The sequence below is a fragment of the Gopherus flavomarginatus genome, chromosome 5, assembly GCF_025201925.1.
Source record: "Gopherus flavomarginatus isolate rGopFla2 chromosome 5, rGopFla2.mat.asm, whole genome shotgun sequence".
NCBI classification, from domain to species: domain Eukaryota; kingdom Metazoa; phylum Chordata; order Testudines; family Testudinidae; genus Gopherus; species Gopherus flavomarginatus.
Genome location: NC_066621.1, coordinates 43,433,591 through 43,454,990, shown reverse-complemented (window position 1 = coordinate 43,454,990; position 21,400 = coordinate 43,433,591). Strand labels below are relative to the sequence as shown.

Below are 21,400 nucleotides of genomic sequence, written 5' to 3'. Positions count from 1 at the left end.
TTTTGACCTATTATTGCTTAAACGGTGGAAGTGGGAACACTGCAGCATCTTTAGCTGGACACAAACTTTTAACTTTAGATATCCCAGTGTATTATGATAATTACGCAAATCTTTAGACCCACAAAAAACAACTTTGGTAGATTGGCCAGTTTTTCTGGCAACTGGCCAATTTAAAAAAATACACAGCAGGCCACTCAACTACTGGCAAGGTGGTAACCCTAGGTCAATGAGCAGAGACATTGGAGCAAAGGGTAAGGAAGAAGACTCCAAAAGGATGAGTGATAATTGTGAAGCGCTTATTTTTTATTTTTCAGAGTTAGAAAGGCAGAACAAATATAATTAAACAAATTAGAAGTGTTAGATGTAAATAACTGATGAAACGATAGTACAAGTGGAGTAAATGAGCATGATAAAACCAGTATAAATTAGTAAATCTGATATAGGAAATCAATATGGTACAAAGCATAATAAATTAGGAACTTTTTTAAACTTGTGGGGCTAAAGTCAGACACCCTAATTCATATTCCCACCAAAAACAAAAAAACCCCAAAACTTTAAAAATAGTTAGGGCCATCAATCAGATAAGTGTTAACACCTAAATATTAAATCTCTCAAATTACACCAAAAAGCTAAATATTAGAAATTCCGGAAATGCACAATTGAGTTGTCCAGCCAATTCCTCAGTGCCATGTAATAACTGATTTACTATAATTCCTACCAAATTCTATTCCCTACTCAACCTTAGCTTTGTCCTCCTTAAATCACTGGGTGAGAATCAACCAATCAAGAATTTTTCTAAAAATATACACAATATTTTAACTTGGCCGTGCTTCTTAGTATTATGTGTACCACACTAAACATTAGAGGTAAACTGTCACTTTCATACAACTTACGCAAACAAAAGTGAGCAGTTTCACTGTGTACATAATGTAGAGGATAGAAAGATTAAAAAACTTTTAATTAATGATAACCTACATTCACTGTGCATTTTTAAGATTTACATCCAAAAGAGCACATTTTTATTTACATGCAGTTGACATTCTAAGATAAATGAAATACAAACTATGTTTAGAAATTATCTGCTCCAAATAAAAAATACATAAGACTTATCCTTTTCAACATATACAATAAAAACAAACTCTTCCTGTGCCAATTATATTTACACTCTCTTAAGGAATGTAAAATTGCATTGATAACTGCACTACCTACAATTACATATGTAACGTTTAAAACCTGAGAGTCAAACCTAAATATTTTCTTAATAAAAAATTCTCCTACAAGCTAATATGTCAATATTAATACAGACTGGTCAGTGGTCATTATAAATAGTGCATGATTTCTGCAGCTCCAAAAGGACAATTCACTGTGAAGTTGCTGCAATAGTCTGATTAGATGCCATGCCTGCCAATTGGAGTAAGGCTTATTTGATAATCTCTTTGCCTGCACACTATCTGACTCACTTCTATCAGGTTCCCATATTACAATATTTACATGACTATTCATCTGTAATCTTCAGCAGGGCCTCTTTCCAAACTTGTGTATCGAATTCGTGTGAAACCCAGACGGAAAAAAAATTACATGGCAGAATCAAAACAAGATTAAGGGTCAGAAAATACTCATATTCTCAATCTAAAGATAAATTAGACATTTTCCTTTACAGGGCTGTTAATGTTATTACAGCCCTGGAGCAGCAGTCATTTTTGTACTGACCACTGCTGTATATGTTACATGATCCTTTTATATACAGTTGCTTTGACAAGTACTTGCCACATTTTATGCTGCTTAGGCTCATGTGATATAAAGACCGTCTAAAAGGAACACAACCTTGAATCCCAGGGAAGAGAGGCATCACAAAAAGCTACTTCATTTAATTTCATAGCAACCATGAACTGTGAAGGTTTTCTTTACTCTGCTTTTAAAATTTACATTCTATACCTTTCTGAGTGGTACTGCTGTTTTTCCCCCCTCCTTCCCCATTTGCTTTCCTCATTAACTGTGCATTGATTCACCCTGGCCCTACCCAGAGCCACTCCAGGCAGAGACCAGAGAATGCTAGATTTCACCATTCTGGCATTACCATTTGGCTGTCTTAATCCTTTCCCCGTAAAGATGTTTGGAAATGTGGTGGGTGCTGCTTTAAGCATGAGGGTAGACAAGATGCAGTTCCTTATCTGCAGACAGTCTATGGATTGCCCAACAGGTTTGTATGTAGCTAATGGCTACGTTCCCTGGAGTCCCGGACAAAACGTGCATGAGATGCAGCAGTTATCTTCGGTGACTTATACAGCAAAATGGTGTTTTTAGAAATGTGGTTCTGAAACAAAGTTAATTCATTGTCTCATCAGGATTGGTCTTTCATTAGACAGAAAAAGGGGCATTTCACATAGAGGCCCTCAGCCAAATTGTAATGTGTAAAAACATGAACTCTTATCCTATGTTGCACCTAAATAAATCAATTTGAGAATTAAATTTACAATCCCATTCCAGTTGTTCAGCACAGAAAATTTATAGAAATAGTTAAAAAAACAAGAACCCCACAGTGTAAGATTTCCCTGTATTTGAGGCCTTTCATTTTTAAGGCACTGGCTCATACAACATGCAGTATGTTCAGATGGTAATAAAATTTAAGATGTGGTAAACTATATGCTTATAAAACAGAGGAAAATAGGTGATACCTGCCATTCTTTTATGTAATGCAACTATTTTACCACCCACTGCAGCATTTACTTATTTCCAAGAAGCACAATATATTTTCAGTTAGTGCATTACAGTAGGTTATGTCAGGTTATGATATATTTTCAATGCAAAGAAATACCTTTAAAAAAAGTGACAACTTAGATGAATACCCACAGGTCTTGTCACTCTCAGACAGAAGCAGCAGATACACTAATTGATGTTTTGCTACCAGTATGTATGATGTCAAATACTTTCTGCAGATTGAGGTTGACTTAATAAATTTTATCCACTCATTTACGAAATACAAGTAGACCCAGATTTTAAGTAAAAAGTTACTAAATGTACACAAAATTGAGACAGGCCTACAGTAGCTACAGTACACATGCCTTTCACATGATGTTGCCTTATACTATCCCTAGAATCACATAGGATGTCTAAAGTTATCCCTTATGGGAAGAAAACTCTTCTGAGCTATTGCAAAGTGATAGGACATTTGAACCTCAGCCTAGGTGTTGAATCCTTATTCACAGGTAATCACTGGATGATTATGACCCAAATCCCCTCTAACCGTTGCGTAGTACACCTTGCTTTCATTCACTGATGAGAAGAGTTCTCGCCCCAATGGTAGGACACTGGCATTGATATTAGGGAATCACTTGGTAGAGTTCATACCAACGCCAAACAAAGCTATGGTGTCAACCATTGCTTGCTTGATGTTTTCTCCAAAACGATGAGAATCCTAAGAGAATAAAAAGACGTAGAAAGAGTTGTAATGCAAGAACTGTCACCATTATCTTGTAGCCAAACATATCTATTTCCTCCTTTCATTTTTTGTAATTCTGAAATCTATGGAATGAAGCAGTCATCTATTCATAGTGAAGCAGGAGAATGTGAAAATCTGAATAATTTTAATGCAGTATATAAGAGGGCTATCTCAGCCTGGATCCTTCTCCATATCCATTTACTTCCCTGTAAAAGGAATTTAGCTGCATTTTAGTTTGAAATTAGATTAGTCTTTATGGTAGGTTAAATTGAAAAATTTTCTCCCACAGGAACAGCATTGATTTCTGCAGATTACTATTTCAAAGAGTGACATGTTTTAAAAAAAGACTCAGCAGGAACCGACTTTCAAATGACACCAAAATATAAGGAAATATAGATGACCTGGGAGAAATCTTTTAACATGAAGTCTCTGGTGACAATTGTGACACTACACCCCATATTCTTTATAGAAATATTGTTATAATATGATTATAGCATATCTAAGATGTATTTTATGCAAGATAGGTCTTGTGAGATCTCATTGGAAAGATTATGATTTACTGAATATGATTATCCTATTTGTATGCATGTATGATTTTTGTATCTAAAGTTAGGAATATTGACTATACATCTGTACTACAAAAGTATTTGCACCTGAGGAATGCCCAGCAGATAGAATGCCATCAGTGTGGACGGGCCATTATGGGAAAAACAATAGGTCTTTGAAGATGCTAATTTCCTACCTTCCTGGGATGCTACAAACAGCCTCTGACTCATGGCTGCTTTGACACTGCAAGGTCATGTGATCGCAGTCACATGGTACTGGACTCCATAATAGAATACCAGTATTTTTCTTCTGGGGGAGAGAGGGGGAAGGAGGAAAAGATCACACTGGAAAACAAAGGATTCCCGCTATATGTAAAACTTAAGGCGGGAGAGTGACTTAATCAAGTTAATTCTTCACTGAATCCCCGCCCAGGATGACTGCTGGAAACATAAGGGTATGTCTACACTGGCAAGTTTCTGCGCAACAAGTTATATCACTTTTATTAAAGTGCCAGAATTAAACTGCTGTTGTGTCCATACTGTGCTCCTTATGACAGTGGAGCACATCCACATTAGCAGTTCTTGCAACGGCAAAGAGAGTAGTGCATTGTGGTAGCTATCCCACTGTGCAACTGGCTGCAAGGTGTTGTGGGGAGGGTTTGCAATGCCTTGTGGGGCAGGCACAGCATCACATGATGGAGATTTCCCAATCCCATTGTTCCATGAGCATCCTAGTACATTGCCAGTTGCTTTTCACCTGAAGTGGGGGGCAGAGAGAGAAAGAGAGTGTGTGTGTGTGTGTGTGTGTGTAGGGTGGGAGGAAAAACTGTTTTGGGGGACAGAGTATGTCAACATGCTGTCTTTGAACTTCAGACAGTGGCAGGAAGCAACCAGTCCTGAGCCAGGGGAAGTGGGGATTGCTGACATCAGACCCACCTCCCTCCCTGGATTCTGCACAGCGCGCTCTCTCTCTCTCTCACACACACACGCGATCAGCACAGCACACAATGGCTTCAGAAATGGAGCTTTGAAAGGGGAGGAGTGCATATCTCCAGGGCAGCCAAGTTCAAAACAATGAACAGAACGGCCACTTGAGGGATTATGGGACACTTCCGGAGGCCAACTGATTACTTTCTGCACTGTTATGTGTTTACACTGCCAATACAGCACTGGACCCTCTGTGCTGTAAGGCTTACGACGCTCACCGAGGTGGTTTTTTTTGTAACGCTGCAACTGAGAAGTATCTGCGCACTACATGGCCTGACAGCGTCTATACCTCGGGAGTTACACTGCAGAAAACTGCTTTACTGTGCAGAAACTTGCCAGTGTAGACAAGGCCTAAGAAACAGACAAGGTGGAGGTGGGGAGGGACTGAGCCCAGGCTGGGAAAGTGTCTGGTCTGTGAAAGAAATACCTGGAGTTTTAATCTGCAAGCATGAGACACTTGCCATCAAGAATCTCTGCAATCTGCTTAAAACAACATTTACGGTGAGAAATTACTGTTTGTAACCAATTTTTTTAGCGTATTAAGCTTAGTTTGCGTGTTTGTTTTATTTGCTCAGTAATCTGCTTTGATCTGTCTGCTATCCCTTATAATCTTTTGTAGTTAATAAATTTGTTTTTGTTTTCTCTAAAAACAGTTTTCAAAACTGGGAGGCAAAAAGCTGTGCATATCTTCCTCCACACTGAAGGAGGAAGCAATTTTCATGAGCTTACACTGCACAGTCCTCTGTGCAACGCAAGACGATACAATTTTGAGTTTGCACTCCAGAGAGTGGTGTGCACTCGACTGCTGCACAATTCGCTAGCTGAGTCTTCCCATGCAGAGCTGATTTCAGCATCTGGCTTTCTGCAGCTGGGTCTGTCCCTACTTGTGTGTGTGCTGGAGTAGGCTTGAGGGCCTGGCTCAGGAGGACAGTGTAAGGGAGCCCAGGCTGCTGGAACAGGCAGGCAGGCTCACTGGTACCCCAGTACATCAGGTGACACCCAGGGCTGGGTGTAACCCATCACAAATACATTTTGTACTTGAGGTTGTGTTAGGATCTCTTATCTTTCTGGCACCAGATGGTTATGAAAACTATAGTAAATAATTGTACAACAATGCTCTAGTCGATTAATAAACTCTGACCCAGACCAGCTTTCCTTCTTGTAAGTTAAAGATCAATAACGAAAGGAAGGAATTAAGATTAAAAATAGGACCAAACAGTTATAACACTAAACACAGTGCACACTGAATGTAGAAACAGTATTGAAGTCAAGGTCACTAATAAAAAGTGCTTCCTTCTTGGTGTAGAACTCTGACTTCACTGATGAGTAAGGCAAAAAACTGAGGCAACTAAAGGATGAATTTGCATGATGCAAGGACAACAATTTATGTCCTAATCCATTATGAATAGGGAATAGTAGCACTGGAAGAATCGTTAAGATACCTTAAATTATCTATGAGATCAGTCCCAACAAGACAATGAGATCACCTATGTGGCTAAAATTCAGCAGGTTTATAGAAACACAGTAAAAAAATAAAATCAATGACTGTGGCTCTACCTGTATCACAATATATTCCCACCTGATCCTAATGAAGGGGTTGGCAACCTTTCAGAAGTGGTGTGCCGAATCTCCATTTATTCACTCTGATTTAAGGTTTGGTATGCCAGTAATACATTTTAATGTTTTTAGAAGGTCTCTTTCTATAAGTCTAAACTATACAACTAAACTATTGGTGTATGTAAAGTAAATAAGGTTTTTAAAATGTTTAAGAAGCTTCATTTAAAATTAAATTAAAATGCAGAGCTCCCCAGACCGGTGACCAGGACCCGGGCAGTGTGAGTGCCACTGAAAAATCAGCTCGCGTACCGCCTTCGGCGCACGTGCCATAGGTTGCCTACTCCTGTCCCAATGGATGACCCTCACTAAAAGCTTCAGAATATACTACACGTTTATTAAATCAACACAATAACTGGACAAGCTTCACATACTATAGTTAAGCTAGGAGATAACTTGTTTCAGAAAGAGATGGCATACATTCTGCACTGTCTTAAAGCTCCAATGCCTCTAACTAGTGGAAGGCCCGAAGAAAAATGTGCAGTATTATGAGAATCCACCAGTGGTGTTTACTGGATGGATAAGGACTATCTTACATGAGTCCCATGGCACTGCATGGGAGAGAAAAAGATCAGGCCACATATTTTCATGGTGTATGAAAGTCTAGATAAACTTGATTGGGGGCAGCTTCCATTGTTTATAAAGATATTCAAACACATACAAGGGGAGTAAACAGATTCACAGCAGATCTAAAAAAGTCAGCAGGAGTAACCACAGAGAAGCCACATACTACAGATTCAGATACGTTTTTAAAAATATGACTCAAGGGACATTTCACAAATGAATCTGCAAATGTAATCACTACTGAACTGTGTAGGAAAGGTTAACAGAATTGTAATTTTACTTCACACTTACTGTCTCAGGACAAGAGAATTTGCTGGACACATGGAAATGGATGAGGTGTTCACCCACATGAAGGTAAGACACACCATAACCATCATCAGCAACCTGTGGAAAAAGTATTTAGCAACTTGTTTAATACACTCATATATAACAGCACAATTCCTGTTCTATAACTAGGTGCTAAAATAACTTCAAGTTTTCTCTAAAGCCAGGATTCTTGACCTTTTCTGAACCACGCTTCACCTTGGCAGTTTTGGGTTTTTTTTGTTTTTTTAACTTGGAACCCATCCCCCTCCCACCCTGCATGTCAGGTCACAACAGGCAGCCAGGCCAAATTTGGCTCCTCACTTTTACTATAATTACTGTTAGTAGGCTTGAAGCAGCTCTCTAAAAAGTTTGATATACCTCTTGGTTGATAACCTCTGCTGTAATGCAAAAATAAATTTTAATGTATGTTTAATGATGCTTCAGCTCAAAGAATTACTGCTATTTAGAGGAACACAGAACAGTTTAAATGGTCTGCCTTCAATGTTATCAGCACATGACCATCCAAGTGTCAAAATGCAGCTCCATGGGACAGACCCTATAATACACACAGGAAGGACTGTCTATCTGTGCACCTCCTACTTATTAAATGTAATGCATCCTCCCTGTACGTGGGGGCATCTCCCATTCTTGCTGAGCAGTCAGATACCCTAGTGTTCTTCTTTTATACTACAGGGTCGTGCGCCGTAGAGCATTAAAAGAAGAGCAGAGAAACTAGGAAGTAATGAAGTAATGAGTCCTTGGGCTTCCATTGTCGCATTGGAAGCACTCCTCTCTTTCAGTTTCTGGAGAGATGCTAGAGGTATCACAAGCAGAGGGAAGGGGAGCCATTTGGACAGTGATTTCCCCAACACCCCCCAAAGTTTTGTGAGCTAGTTACATACCAATTCAGTGACTGTTTGGAAATCTGAATTTAAACTAAACATTAATACACACTTTAAAAGCTTATACAGTGTATGATAAAATAGTGTATTTGAAAAAGTATAATAGATTTGAAAAGTATGAACATAGACTAGCTTCCTTATACAGCTGTTTTTTATGATGTCAGTGCATTCATTTCGGTGATGCTGGCCAACCTAATAATTTCAAATGATGATTTGTAAGCAAAGTCTAAATGAGTTCTCCCTGACAGCTAGTGATGAGCTGGGGCTGCGGGGAAAGGCTTCAGGGCCAGATTATATTTACATTCACACCTAATCTACCTAGGTATCCAGCAAACAGAGCTGTGTTGTCCAAGTGATAGATTTTGGCTGGGGTTGGGTTACAAACCACTTGAATGTGGGGGGAATGGGGGATGAAATGTTGTTCTTATTGTCTGAGTAAAGGGCAGTAGAACTGTAGCCTGTGATTATTTGAAGACATCAAGAGAGAGGGTAGGGACCTGTCCCTCTCCACTGTTTAAAGACAGAGCTGATTAGGCTCCATAGATAGTCTTTTGTTCTGTTAAGTGACCACTGCAGCTGAAATCACTGACAATCAGGTCTAAGTGCTTAGTCCTGTTGTGGGGACAGTGTTCCTGTGGGCTCAGTGTTTTTGTGTAAGAGACAATCCAGACTGCACTAGCAGTGAGCAAGGTTCCCGCACTGAGAGCTCAGCTGAAATCACTGAGAGCTGGCAGAACCTCAAGAGACCAACTCGCAGAGGTCACAGTGGCAGGTGGCAGCCGAAGGTGACTGTGCAGGGCCATTGGCAACAGAGTGGTGGAGTGGACGATGGCACAACGAACAGACATGGCCAGAGCGAACAGTGAGCAGCTGGAGGAACAAGCAAAGTGCCTTCCTGTCCCCCACCTGGAAGGTGTACTCACATGCAAGCACCTCTGAACTCTAAGTCTCCACTGACCAAGGACAACACCGGTGAGTGGAGTGCGGTGGAGGGAAACGTAAGGGGCATGTTAAATAAACATTTGTTTGTTGGACTATATTTTAGTCACTTTGCTCCAGAATGCTAGATTTGTGACTGGGAATGGAAACTTATATAAATATGTTTCCTAGTAGGCCAAGATTTTTAAAAGGCATTATTTGCAAAGGTTGTTCTCACATTGTTGCTATCTTGAGAGGTTGTTATATTGGGGAATTTCTGTACTAAACATTTTTATTATTATAATTAATTTTTACATAAGAATGGTCATACTGGGTCAGACCAATGGTCCATATAGCCCAGTACCCTGTCTTACAACAGTGGTCAAGGCCAGGTGCTTCAGAGGGAATGAACAGAACAGGTAATCAAGTGACCATCCCCTGTTGCCCATTCCCAGCTTCTGGCAAACAGACTAGGGACACTCAGAGCATGGTATTGCATCCCTTCCCATCCTGGCTAATAGCCACAGATAGACCTGTTCTCCAGGAATTTATCTAGTTCTTTTTATAATCCTGTTATAGTTTTGGTCTTCACAGCCTCTCCTGGCAAAAAGTTCCCTGGGTTGACTTTATATTGTGTGAAGAAGTACTTCCTTTTGTTTTTTTAAAACCTGCTGCCTATTAATTTCATTGGGTGACTGCTAGTTCTTCTGTTATGTGAAGGATTAAATAAAATTTCCTTATTCACTTTCTTCGCACCAGTCAAGATTTTGTAGACCTCTATTATTTGCCCCCTTAGTCATCTCTCTTCTAAGCTGAAAATTCCCAGTCATTTTAATCTCTTCTCCTGTTTCATACTCCTGATCATTTTAGTTGCCCATCTCTGTACCTTTTCCAATTCCAATATATATGTTTTTAGGATGGGTGACCAGATCTGCACACAGTATTCAAAATGTACACGTACCATGGATTTATATAGAGGCAATGTGATATTTTCTGTCTTATTATCTATTGCTTTCTTAATGATTCCCAACATTGGTTGCTTTTGTGACTGCTGCTGCACATTGAGTGGATGTTTTCAGAGAACTATCCACAATGACTCCAAGATCTCTTTCATGAGCGTTAACAGCTAATTCAGATGCCATCATTTTGTATGTATAGTTGAGATTGCTTTCCCATGTGCATTACTTTGCATTTATCAACATTGAATTTAATTTGCCATTTTGTTGCCCAGTCACCCAGTTTTGCGAGATCCTTTTGTAGCTCTTCGCAGTCTGCCTGGGACTTAACTATCTTGAATAGTTTTGTATCATCTGCAAATTTTGCCACCTCACTGTTTACCCATTTTTCCAGATGAATATGTTGAACAGTACTGGTCCCAGTACTGACCCCTCAAGGATACCACTATTTATCTCTCTCCATTCTGAAAACTGATAATTTATTCCTACCCTTTGTTTCCCATCTTTTAACCAGTTACTGATCCATGAGAGCACTGCCCTCTTATCCCATGATGGCTTACTTTTCAAAAGTCAATTTAAATTAAATACACTTTTTTTTTTTTTTTATTTTAGAAATCTAGATCTGTTATGTGTTTTGGTGTAACTGCATTTTCCTTATGTTAAATTTGCATAATCCTAACAAAACATTTACTTTATTCATATCTCTTTTATATATCTCATTGGACCTGACCCCCCCCTGTAAATTCGAACACCCTCCCTAATTTGAATTCCTGGGGAAACCACTGCATTTGGAAGTGAAGAGAACATTCAGGGGCAAGACAAAAGAAACAAAAAGGAACAGGAAGAGAGAATATGATGAGTGAGACAATGGAACATAAGTAAGAACAAAGATGAAAAGACAAATAAGAATGGACTGAAGTCCCTATGGCTGAGATACATTTCTTTGTTGGCAAAAGTGTCCTCTTTTGGATACTAATTACTAACCATGTATAATCTGGATGTTGTGGTTCATGAAATGTTTCTCAAGTCAAACTACCCCAAAGAAAGGATTTCAGAGGTTCAAATGCTGCCAGGGGAAAGTTTCACTTAGTCTTGTTGAGTAGGTAAAAGTCTTATTTGGGAAAAAAATGCAGACGCCTCCTAATTTGAACACCTCTTTGGAGAGCTCTCTTTTGTTTTATGGCATTGCAATTTAAAAAATAAGATGTACCTCAATGTACTGGAGAAAAGAAAAACCATACCAAGGATGTGATTTAAAAGTATTTTCAAGCTAATTAACTGGTCAGAGTACAGTATCACATAGCACATATACTGTAATCCTCACCTTTGATTGGAGGGAATCTAACAAAAATAGGTACAATACACATAAGCCTTCATCTGCAGCTACTCTGTGTTCTCAGTGGTTGTTCAGCAAAAAATAGAAATGTCATAATGAACACAAATACCACAAGTAAGAGGTGAAGTAAGCCCCCATCCACCAGATTTCATGGTATAGTTATGTCTGCCTAGCATACCTGGATTCCTCAGCAAGACTCACCCAATTTACCTAGTCTGAAAGAAAGGAACAAAGCCAAGACTACAGATTCTCCTGAGCACATACATACAAAAGGAAAACATTAACACACATGCTTTCAGAATCCCCCAACAAGTCTTCAGTCTTATTACGGAGATGAAAGTTTTCAAGTTAGGAGCATACAAACTAAGCCCGTTTAAGTAGTATACATTATAAAACATGTTTTAAAAAACCCCAAACTTACAGGTCCAAAGCCTCCGCCACTGGATACAAACTCAGGCTTCTTCTCCAGGTCAATGTGCTGCTGTGGTGTCTGACTTGTTGACAACCTCCAAGGCTCTGACAAAACCTTTAGAGCATATGAAGTTCAGAGTAATGTGCATATGGGCAGCTTGTGTGTTGCAATTAAGTAGTTGTGATCAAGGTAAGCTACAAGACTTTACTTAATAAAGCACTACTACTAAATACGAACTCTAAAACATTCCCAGTGGAATCAATAGGTTAAAATGAATGATCTATATTTCAGGACAGGCTATGTCCAAAAATAAATAAATAAATAAAATAAAAAGAGAGCAGCACACAAGGTTTTGACGTTGATCCCATACAGAAAACAAATAAATTCCTGTTAGTAGCATATTTGGAAAAGGCTTGCTGAAATAAGAAGAGTGATCACTAGGGATCTGATCCAAAGCCCACTAAAGTCAGTGAAAAGATTCCCATGGACTTCAGTGTGGCTTTGGTCAGGCCGTTGATTTGCAACAGTAAAGTATTAAGGAACTATAATCCTTACAAAAAAGTAAGAGTTTTGGGTAATCTCTAGTTATAGCACATCAGTTTCAAGACAGGACTAAGGAAAACTGCAAAAAGTTGTTTTCCTCAGCCTGATCATTACATTAATTAATCTCTGTGGCCCAGACAATGATCACACACGTGATTAATCTTTTATGGAATGAAGCAGCAAAGAATGTGTCATCTATGAGAAAGCAAATGCAATACAGCACCATTTTTGCATGTCTAGAACTTACAAACCCAAACTATGTAATAAGGTTCTTTAATGTCATTAAAGAAGATCAGTGGTTCTCAACCTAAATGTGTTACATGAGCCGCAGGTCGAGAACCACAGCGCCCACCCCACTAACCCCCCTACAGACCTCTATGCCCAGTGCCCCCTGCCCAGAGACTCCTCCACAGAGTGGGGCCAACAGTGCCACGTGCGGGGTGGGGCAGCTGGAGCTGGGACCTGGACCCTGCCACGCGTGGGGTCAGGCAGCCATGGCTGGGTTTTTTTAAGCACACAGCTGGGCTGCAGCTGTGTGCTAGCTGGGCTGTGGGTTGAGAATCACTGATCAAGATAATACTCTCTTCTGTTGGTGTGATAATCCATAACATTTATATATCTCCACACACACATTGTTTCCTAAGCAAACATTAACTTCAAAGGCTGATATTTTACAGTGACTTCACCTTACAAGTACTGTGATCTAGAGAAAAATTAAAAGCCTAACTCCACTGCCTTTATCACTATCAATCATTCCTATTTTGCAATACCTGTCACGTTTCTTTGAACCACTGTTGACAGTTACTACTCTACAAAAATAGTTTTCTGCAAGTTGTGTCTTTGTAGCTTATCTAGTCTCCTATAAAGCTGAATACTAATGGAAGATCTACACTACAAATTTGCAGCTATGCCACTGTAGTGCTTCTGGTGAACACTTAACTTCACCTCTGCAAGAAGCAGTAGCTGTGCTAGCAGGAGAAGCTCTTCCGCCAGTACTTAGATCAGTATAACTGCATCGCTCGGGGGTATGGATTATTCTCATAGACTTTAAGGTCAGAAGGGACCAATGTGATCATCTAGTCTGATCTCCTGCACAAAGCAGGCCACAGAACCCTACCCATCCACTTCTATAACAAACCCCTAATCTATGTCCGAGTTATTGAAGTCCTCAAATTGTGGTTTGAAGACCTCAAGCTGCAGAGAATCCACCAGCAAGTGACCCATGTCCCACGCTGCAGGGGAAGGCGAAAAACCTCTAGGGCCTCTGCCAATCTGCCCTGGAGGAAAATTCCTTCCAGACCCCAAATATGGCGATCAGCTAAACCCTGAGCATGTGGGCAAGACTCACCAGCCAGCAGGAAAGAATTCTCTGCAGTAACTCGGATCCCATCCCATCCAACATCCTACATGGCATACTTATCTGCTGATAATCAATGATCAATTGCCAAAATTAAGCTATCCCATCATACCATCCCTTCCATTATCCTATCAAGCTTATTCTTAAAGCCAGATATGTCTTTTGCCCCCACTACTCCCCTTGGAAGGCTGTTCCAGAACTTCACTCCTCTAATGGTTAGAAACCTTCGTCTAATTTCAAGTCTAAACTTTCTATTGTCCAGTTTATACCCATTCGTTCTTGTGTCTACATTGGTACTAAGCTTAAATAATTCCTCTCCCTCCATAATATTAATCCCTCTGATATATTTATAAAGAGCAAGCATATCCCCCCTCAGCCTTCTTTTGGCTAGACTAAACAAGCCAAGCTCTTTGAGTCTCCTTTCATATGACAGGTTTTCCATTCCTCGGATCATCCTAGTAGCCCGTCTCTGAACCTGTTCCAGTTTGAATTCATCCTTCTTAAACATGGGAGACCAGAACTGCACACAGTATTCCAGGTGAGGTCTCACCAGCGCCTTATATAACAGTACTAACACCTCCTTATCTTTGCTGGAAATACCTCGCCTAATGCATCCTAAAACCGCATTAGCTTTTTTGACGGCCATATCGCATTGGCGGCTCATAGTCATCCTGCGATCAACCAATACTCCAAGGTCCTTCTCCTCTGTTGCTTCCAACTGATGCGTCCCCAGTGTATATCTAAAATTCTTATTATTAATCCCTAAGTGCATGACCTTGCGCTTTTCACTATTAAATTTCATCCTATTACTATTACTCCAGTTTACAAGGTCATCCAGATCTTCCTGTATGATATCCTGGTCCTTCTCTGTGTTAGCAATACCTCCCAGCTTCGTGTCATCCACAAATTTTATTAGCACATTCCCACTTTTTGTGCCAAGGTCAGTAATAAAAAGGTTAAATAAGATTGGTCCCAAAACCGATCCTTGAGGAACTCCACTAGTAACCTCCTTCCAGCCTGACAGTTCACCCTTCAGCACTACCTGTTGTAGTCTCCCCTTTAACCAGTTCCTTATCCACCTTTCAATTTTCATATTGATCCCCATCTTTTCCAATTTAACTAATAATTCCCCATGTGGAACCGTGTCAAATGCCTTACTAAAATCGAGGTAAATTAGGTCTACTGCATTTCCTTTGTCTAAATAATCTGTCACCTTCTCAAAGAAGGAGATCAGGTTGGTTTGGCACGATCTACCTTTAGTAAAACCATATTGTAATTTGTCCCAATTACCATTGACCTCAATGTCCTTAACTACTTTCTCCTTCAAAAATTTTTTCCAAGACCTTACATACTACAGATGTCAAACTAACAGGCCTATTATTACTCGGATCACCTTTTTTCCCCTTTCTTAAAGATAGGAACTACGTTAGCAATTCTCCAGTCGTGCGGTACAACCCCCGAGTTTACCGAATTATTAAAAATTCTCACTAACAGGCTTGCAATTTCACGCGCCAGTTCCTTTAATATTCTGGGATGGAGATTGTCTGGGCCCTCCGATTTTGTCCCATTAAGCTGTTCAAGTTTGGCTTCTACCTTAGATGTGGTAATATTCACCTCCATATCCTCATTCCCGTTTGTCATCCTTCCATTATCCCTAAGCTCCTCATTAGCCTTATTAAAGACTGAGGCAAAGTACTTATTTACTTATATTGGGCCATGCCTAGGTTATCCTTAACCTCCTTTCCATCCTCAGTGTTTAGCGGTCCCACTTCTTCTTTCTTTGTTTTCCTCTTATTTATATGGCTATTGAACCTTTTACTGTTGGTTTTAATTCCCTTTGCGAGGTTCAACTCTACTTGGCTTTTAGCCTTTCTCACTTTATCCCTACATGTTCTGACCTCACTAAGGTAGCTTTCCTTGCTAATCCCACCCTTCTTCCACTCCTTGTAGGCTTTCTGCTTTTTCTTAATCGCCTCTCTGAGATGCTTGCTCAGCTTGGTCTACAACTCCTGCCTATAGATTTTTTTCCTCTTTCTTGGGATGCAGGCTTCCGATAGTTTCTGCAACTGCGACAAAGTAATTCCAGGCCTCCTCCACATTTAGATCCGCAAGTTCTTCAGTCCAATCCACTTCCCTAACTAATTTCCTTAATTCTTTAAAGTTAGCCCTCGAGAAGTCAAAAACCCTAGTCCCAGATCTATTTTTGTTTATCCTTCCATCTAGTTTGAACTGAATTAGCTCATGATCACTCACACCAAGGTTGTCTCCTACAACCATTTCTTCTATGAGGTCCTCACTACTCACTAAAACCAAATCTAAAATGGCAACCCCTCTTGTCGGTTCTTCAACTACTTGGTGAAGAAATCCATCTGCTATCACATCCAGAAAAATCTGAGCCCTATTATTCTTGCTAGCACTTGTCCTCCAGTCTATATCTGGGAAGTTAAAGTCTCCCATGATCACACATTTCCCATTAGTATTTACTTCCTTAAAAACATTAAAGAGGTCTCTATCCATATCCAAATCAGATCCTGGCGGTCTGTAGCACACCCCAAGAACTATCTTAGGGGATGCTCTAGTAGCTTTCTTTCCCAGTGTGATTTTTGCCCAGATAGACTCTGTCTTGTCCATTCCATCACTTCTTATTTCCTTTACAGTTAACCTCCTCATTGATGTACAATGCTACTCCACCACCTTTGCCTTTATTTCTGTCTTTCCTAAACAGCACATAGCCTTCAATACCTGTACTCCAGTCATGACTACTATTCCACCATGTTTCTGTTATCCCTATAATATCTGGTTTCACTTCCTGCACCAGTAGCTCTAGTTCCTCCATTTTGTTCCCTAGGCTCCTCGCATTAGTATACAGACATCTTAATTTTTGCCGTTTGGCTTCACTGACATTCTTTACCCTGTTAGGCTCAGACATTCTACCACCAGCATCACCTGTTAGTCTGCTATCTACACTACCCTTCCTCCTTATGCCAATTCTTCTGTCCACAGCTGTATCCCCTTTTACTTTGTTTACTTCCCTCTCAAGGTTACATTTCGGCGTGGAGATCTCCTGGACATCTCCCAACCATCTCCCCCAACTTCCTAGTTTAAAGCTCTCTTAATCAGTTCGGTGCGCCTCCATCCTAGAAGTCTATTTCCCTCCTTGCTCAGGTGAAGTCCATCCCGACAGAACAGTCTTCTGTCCGTAAATGCTTCCCAATGGCCGTATAGCCCAAAGCCCTCCTTATAGCACCACTGCCTGAGCCATCTGTTGATCGCCATAATCTTGTCACACCTTTGTCGCCCTTCTCTAGGAACCGGCAGAATCCCACTGAAGATCACCTGAGCCTCGATTTCCTTAAGCGTCTTCCCCAGTCTGGCATAGTCTCCCTTGATACATTCCAGAGCGTATCTAGCCGTATCATTCGTTCCCACATGAAGGACAATCAACGGATTCTTTCCCGCTCGGATCCTTTTCTGCCTCAGGTCCGTCCACATCCTGTATCTTAGCACCCGGCAGACAGCACACCCTTCTGTTCTCCCGATCAGCTCTAGTTACAGGCCTGTTTATTCTTCTCAGTAAGGAGTCTCCAATCATGTAGACCTGCCTTTTCCTGGTGACTGTGTGATTCTCCGGTCTATCCCCCGCACTCACTGTCTGCAAGTCCTCTTGATTCCTATTCACCCTTGCAATCCTCCTGGGGGTTATATTTGGTGTTGCCTCCATTGACTCCTCCCCTCCTCTTGCAGGACTATCAGCTCTTCTCTTTTTCCTTGCCCTCTCTCCTTCAGTGACCACCTGCTGTGTCCCTTCTTCATTTTCCAACTCTGCAAACCTGTTCCTGAGTTCTATTTCTCCTTCACTGGCCCGTCTTTTCCTCTGCCTGGTTCTCTTAGTCACATGCTTCCACCATCCACTTTCCTCACCCTGCAGTCTCTCTTCTGAATTCTTTGGTCCTGCTTCCATCTGCACGTCTGAGCTTATCCCTTCAGCCCCCTCGTGTCTGTGCTCCATCATCTGCTCAAACCCCCTTCTAAACTCAACCAGAGTTTGCACCTGCATCTCCAGTCCTCGGATCTTTTCTTCCATCAGCTCTATCAGGCGGCACTTCATGCAGACAAAACTCTTTTCAGGTACCCCCTCCAGGATCCTGTACATGCCGCAGCTTCCACATCCAGTCATCCTCACTGTGTCTTTCAGTGCTACCTCTGTATCAGTCATAGCCTTCCCACCTAAGGCCTGGTAGTCCATGGAACAGCGCACAACACAACACAAACCCCCAGCAGGCACCAGACCACCCCCCAATCCCTTAACTAGCCTGCCGGTTCCTCTGTCCTAGTCTCCCCTGCAAACTCCCTCAGAAACTCCCCTGTTTACAGCTCTGTTTGCTGGCTCCTGTGCCGCTGCAGCTGTCTGTGCCGCTGCCTGACTGGCTGGCTACTTATATAGGACCCCTAATCAGGTAAGCCTCGCCCCCTAAGCAGGGCTCCGCTGCTCTCCCAGCACACTGCCCCTAGCAGCCTTCACACACACAGAGTACACAATACAATCCACAAACTACAAACTACAAAAACCTGCTCCTCCAGCAGAACTCCCTCTGAAACTCCTCTGTTTACAGCTCTGTTTGCTGGCTCCTGTGCCGCTGCAGCTGTTACACAGCAGTAATTTTGTTGTGTAGACCAGGGCTAAATTAGCATTCATTAACATATTTCAAAATGCCAGGGTAACCAACTCAATCTCACGTTTTCCTTAGAACTACACATTTTAACATAAAATTATAGTAAACTCATATCAGAAAAAGCTAATTATTGATAACTAATCTTTTGTTTACTTGATGAAGCTGCATTACTGGATAGCAATGAAGAAAAGTTACTTACTTCCTTAAGGAAAGGAGACTCAACACCAAGGTATTTGGACACCACATAAAGGCAGAACAGATGGCGGTCAATGCCTGCACCAGTCATGGCAAGGCGATACAAGTGCTGGTGTTTATCGGCAGCAATCCTGAATAGTTTACACCTCTTTTCATTCTAAAGAATAATAAAAAAGAAAACACCAAGGGAAAAAAAAAGACAGAAAGTATTGAAATTGGGAAATCAAAATTACAGTGACTGGTCTCAACTTGCAGTACTAAAAGCCAAGTACAAGACAAAGTATGCATCAAAAACCAGCTTTGAGGAACTACCACCACCATCAGAAAGAAACTTTGAAGTGATGTGGGATTGATTTTTTTTTAATCCAACTTTTCTACTTTTAACATATTTCAATTTCTGGAGTCAGCATGTGTGTCAATAGTTTATGGTAGAAAATTGTGATATAACTCACTGAATCAGGTACAGCATGAGATATAATTACAATACTAGCCCTATGAAGTTTGCCTCTTCACTGTGCATCTAATCACATCAAGCTTCCTGGGAGATTATAGATCAAAAAAAATCTAATCTTACTCTGTTTTTGTATTACTCTGCTTAGGCAGCTATAAAAAGCAGATCTGACAGAACTGATGAAAGAACTGGGAGCTTAACAGCTATTTTAAGAGGCTGATAGATAGTGCAGTTAATGGCAATAGAAGATTTTAGTTACTAAATAAAACAAAATATTTTCTAGATAGTCAAGCACATTCTGTCAGATTATTCCATACACCCAGTGTGCTATCTCAGTATGATAATTTGTCACTTCTTCCCTAGCCCTCTCCCATCACAGCATGGTGTACTATCCACATAGGGTATAAGACAGCCTACTTGGTTTGGCATAAGAAGCTGGTAATACTTCTCCTGTTAGTTATTTGAGATAATGATAGCATTCAACAAAAGAAGGGGAAGAGTGGCAAAGAGAGGGATAGAGGAACAAGAGTGGCTGGAAAGGTGCACAGGGGGATGCAGGAAGAAAAACAGAAAGAAAAGGAGAAGTAGCAGAGATCAGGAAAAATGGAGAGGAAAAAAATCAAACATAGAAATAAAGAAAGGAAAAAAGTATTCTAGTAGAAACAGCATCCTGTCAGAGGCTGAAGTACTGCCTCCAGAAAAGCCCATTCACGACTTGGAGAAGTCGTAAGTGATTGAGATGGTTGAATCATCTGACCTACTGTAAAAAAAAACAAACATAACCTTGACGTTTAAAATGTTTGGCCAAATAATAGGACATTATCACAGAACTTTCAGAAATGAGCCTTGGCCCAGACTTTCAAATCTAGGTACCTAAAGAAAGATCTTCATAGATGCTGCGCACCCACAGTTTCCAGTGACTTCCTGGCATGGCATTCAGTAAGTTCACAGGGTGAAAAGCACTTTTCATACTGCATAAATAAAAACTATTCTAAAAATTAAGTTTGAATTCTGGGCCTGATTTTCAGTATTGCTAGCACTCCAACTGAAGTTTATGGGAGCTGTGAGTGCTCAGCACATCTGAAAATCAGGTAAGTAATTTCCAAGCTCATGGAAAGCACCAGTTATCTTATGAAATGTGACATATTGTAGTACTTTACACTATCAGTCTGACAGCACTAAGTAAGAGATCATAGGGTAAAGTAACCATTTCAACTGTGAATTTTTGTTTAAAACTACATAATATGAGGAAGTTGCAAAGATGGTATTTAACATGACGTTAACTGGACTCACTCAATGGTGGTGTCACAAAGGTGTCTTCAACAATATGACTACTTGCAGTTGTAAACTCAAAAGTGACAATTTCAACTGACGTCATTCAGCCTGTATATGTGTCCTCACTTCGACCTTTCACACTGTTGGACTGAGCGGTATGTGGGCAATTCTTGCGTAAAATGAACACGTTTTCTGTTATCTTAATAGAGTATGTTCACAAGACATTGACCTGCACTGGTGTAAAACAGGACTTTACCCTACCAACTGTGCAGTAGCAGAACTATCTGCTTCACTTAAAGAGATATTCACAGTCAAGAAAATTTTACTTACACTGTATTCCATTTACCTTTTAACTGTTTAGGTTTTCCCATGACATTTACTTATTAAACATCTATGTAAAAAAATCACACAACCTTCCCCCCCACAACCTTTTACCCATAACAAGGCCCAGAGTTCTCTTGCTCAGTCTCACAGTGAGGTCGTAATGCTACATTTGTGACTTGGCAATTATTTGCAACAGACTAGCAAAAATTTTGAGTGGTAAGGAAGGAATCTTTTAGACTGAATAGTTTACACTTCTACAGCATCTTGATGGCTTTATTTTCCTGCTCTATGCTCCTTTAAAAATGATGACTAATAACTATATGACAAGCTACGTTCAAGTAAAAAGGATTAATGTTGCTTCTGATTCTAATCAAGAAATTCTGGGTAAATAAGAACCAGCATAAAACTGAGCCATAAAATGTTAACACGTTCAAACATTTAAAGAAAAGAAAGTTCTGCAAGTTTTTTTTTTAATATACGATCAGAGTGGAGATGAACAGCAGCTGCATAATTCATGACAAAAACCAGGAGAAGAGCCACACTACAGTTCAGTATTTTCTTCCATGTCTATGTCAGCTAGAGTGTTTTATTGGTATTATCAGA

General features: G+C 40.4%; 1 protein-coding gene across 1 annotated transcript in view; it reads right to left on the bottom strand.

The window, feature by feature from the left end:
* Positions 1-282: 282 nt before the first annotated feature.
* CPT1A (carnitine palmitoyltransferase 1A) overlaps positions 283-21,400 on the bottom strand; it is a 178,759-nt gene continuing 157,641 nt past the window's right edge. Inside the window, exons 16-19 of the mRNA XM_050952846.1 lie at positions 18,752-18,904; positions 11,989-12,093; positions 7,441-7,533; positions 283-3,415 (exon numbers count right to left, since the gene is read on the bottom strand). Of these exons, the coding sequence (XP_050808803.1) occupies positions 3,329-3,415; positions 7,441-7,533; positions 11,989-12,093; positions 18,752-18,904 (438 nt within the window). The 3' untranslated portion in view covers positions 283-3,328. The remainder of the gene's footprint in view (positions 3,416-7,440; positions 7,534-11,988; positions 12,094-18,751; positions 18,905-21,400) is intronic.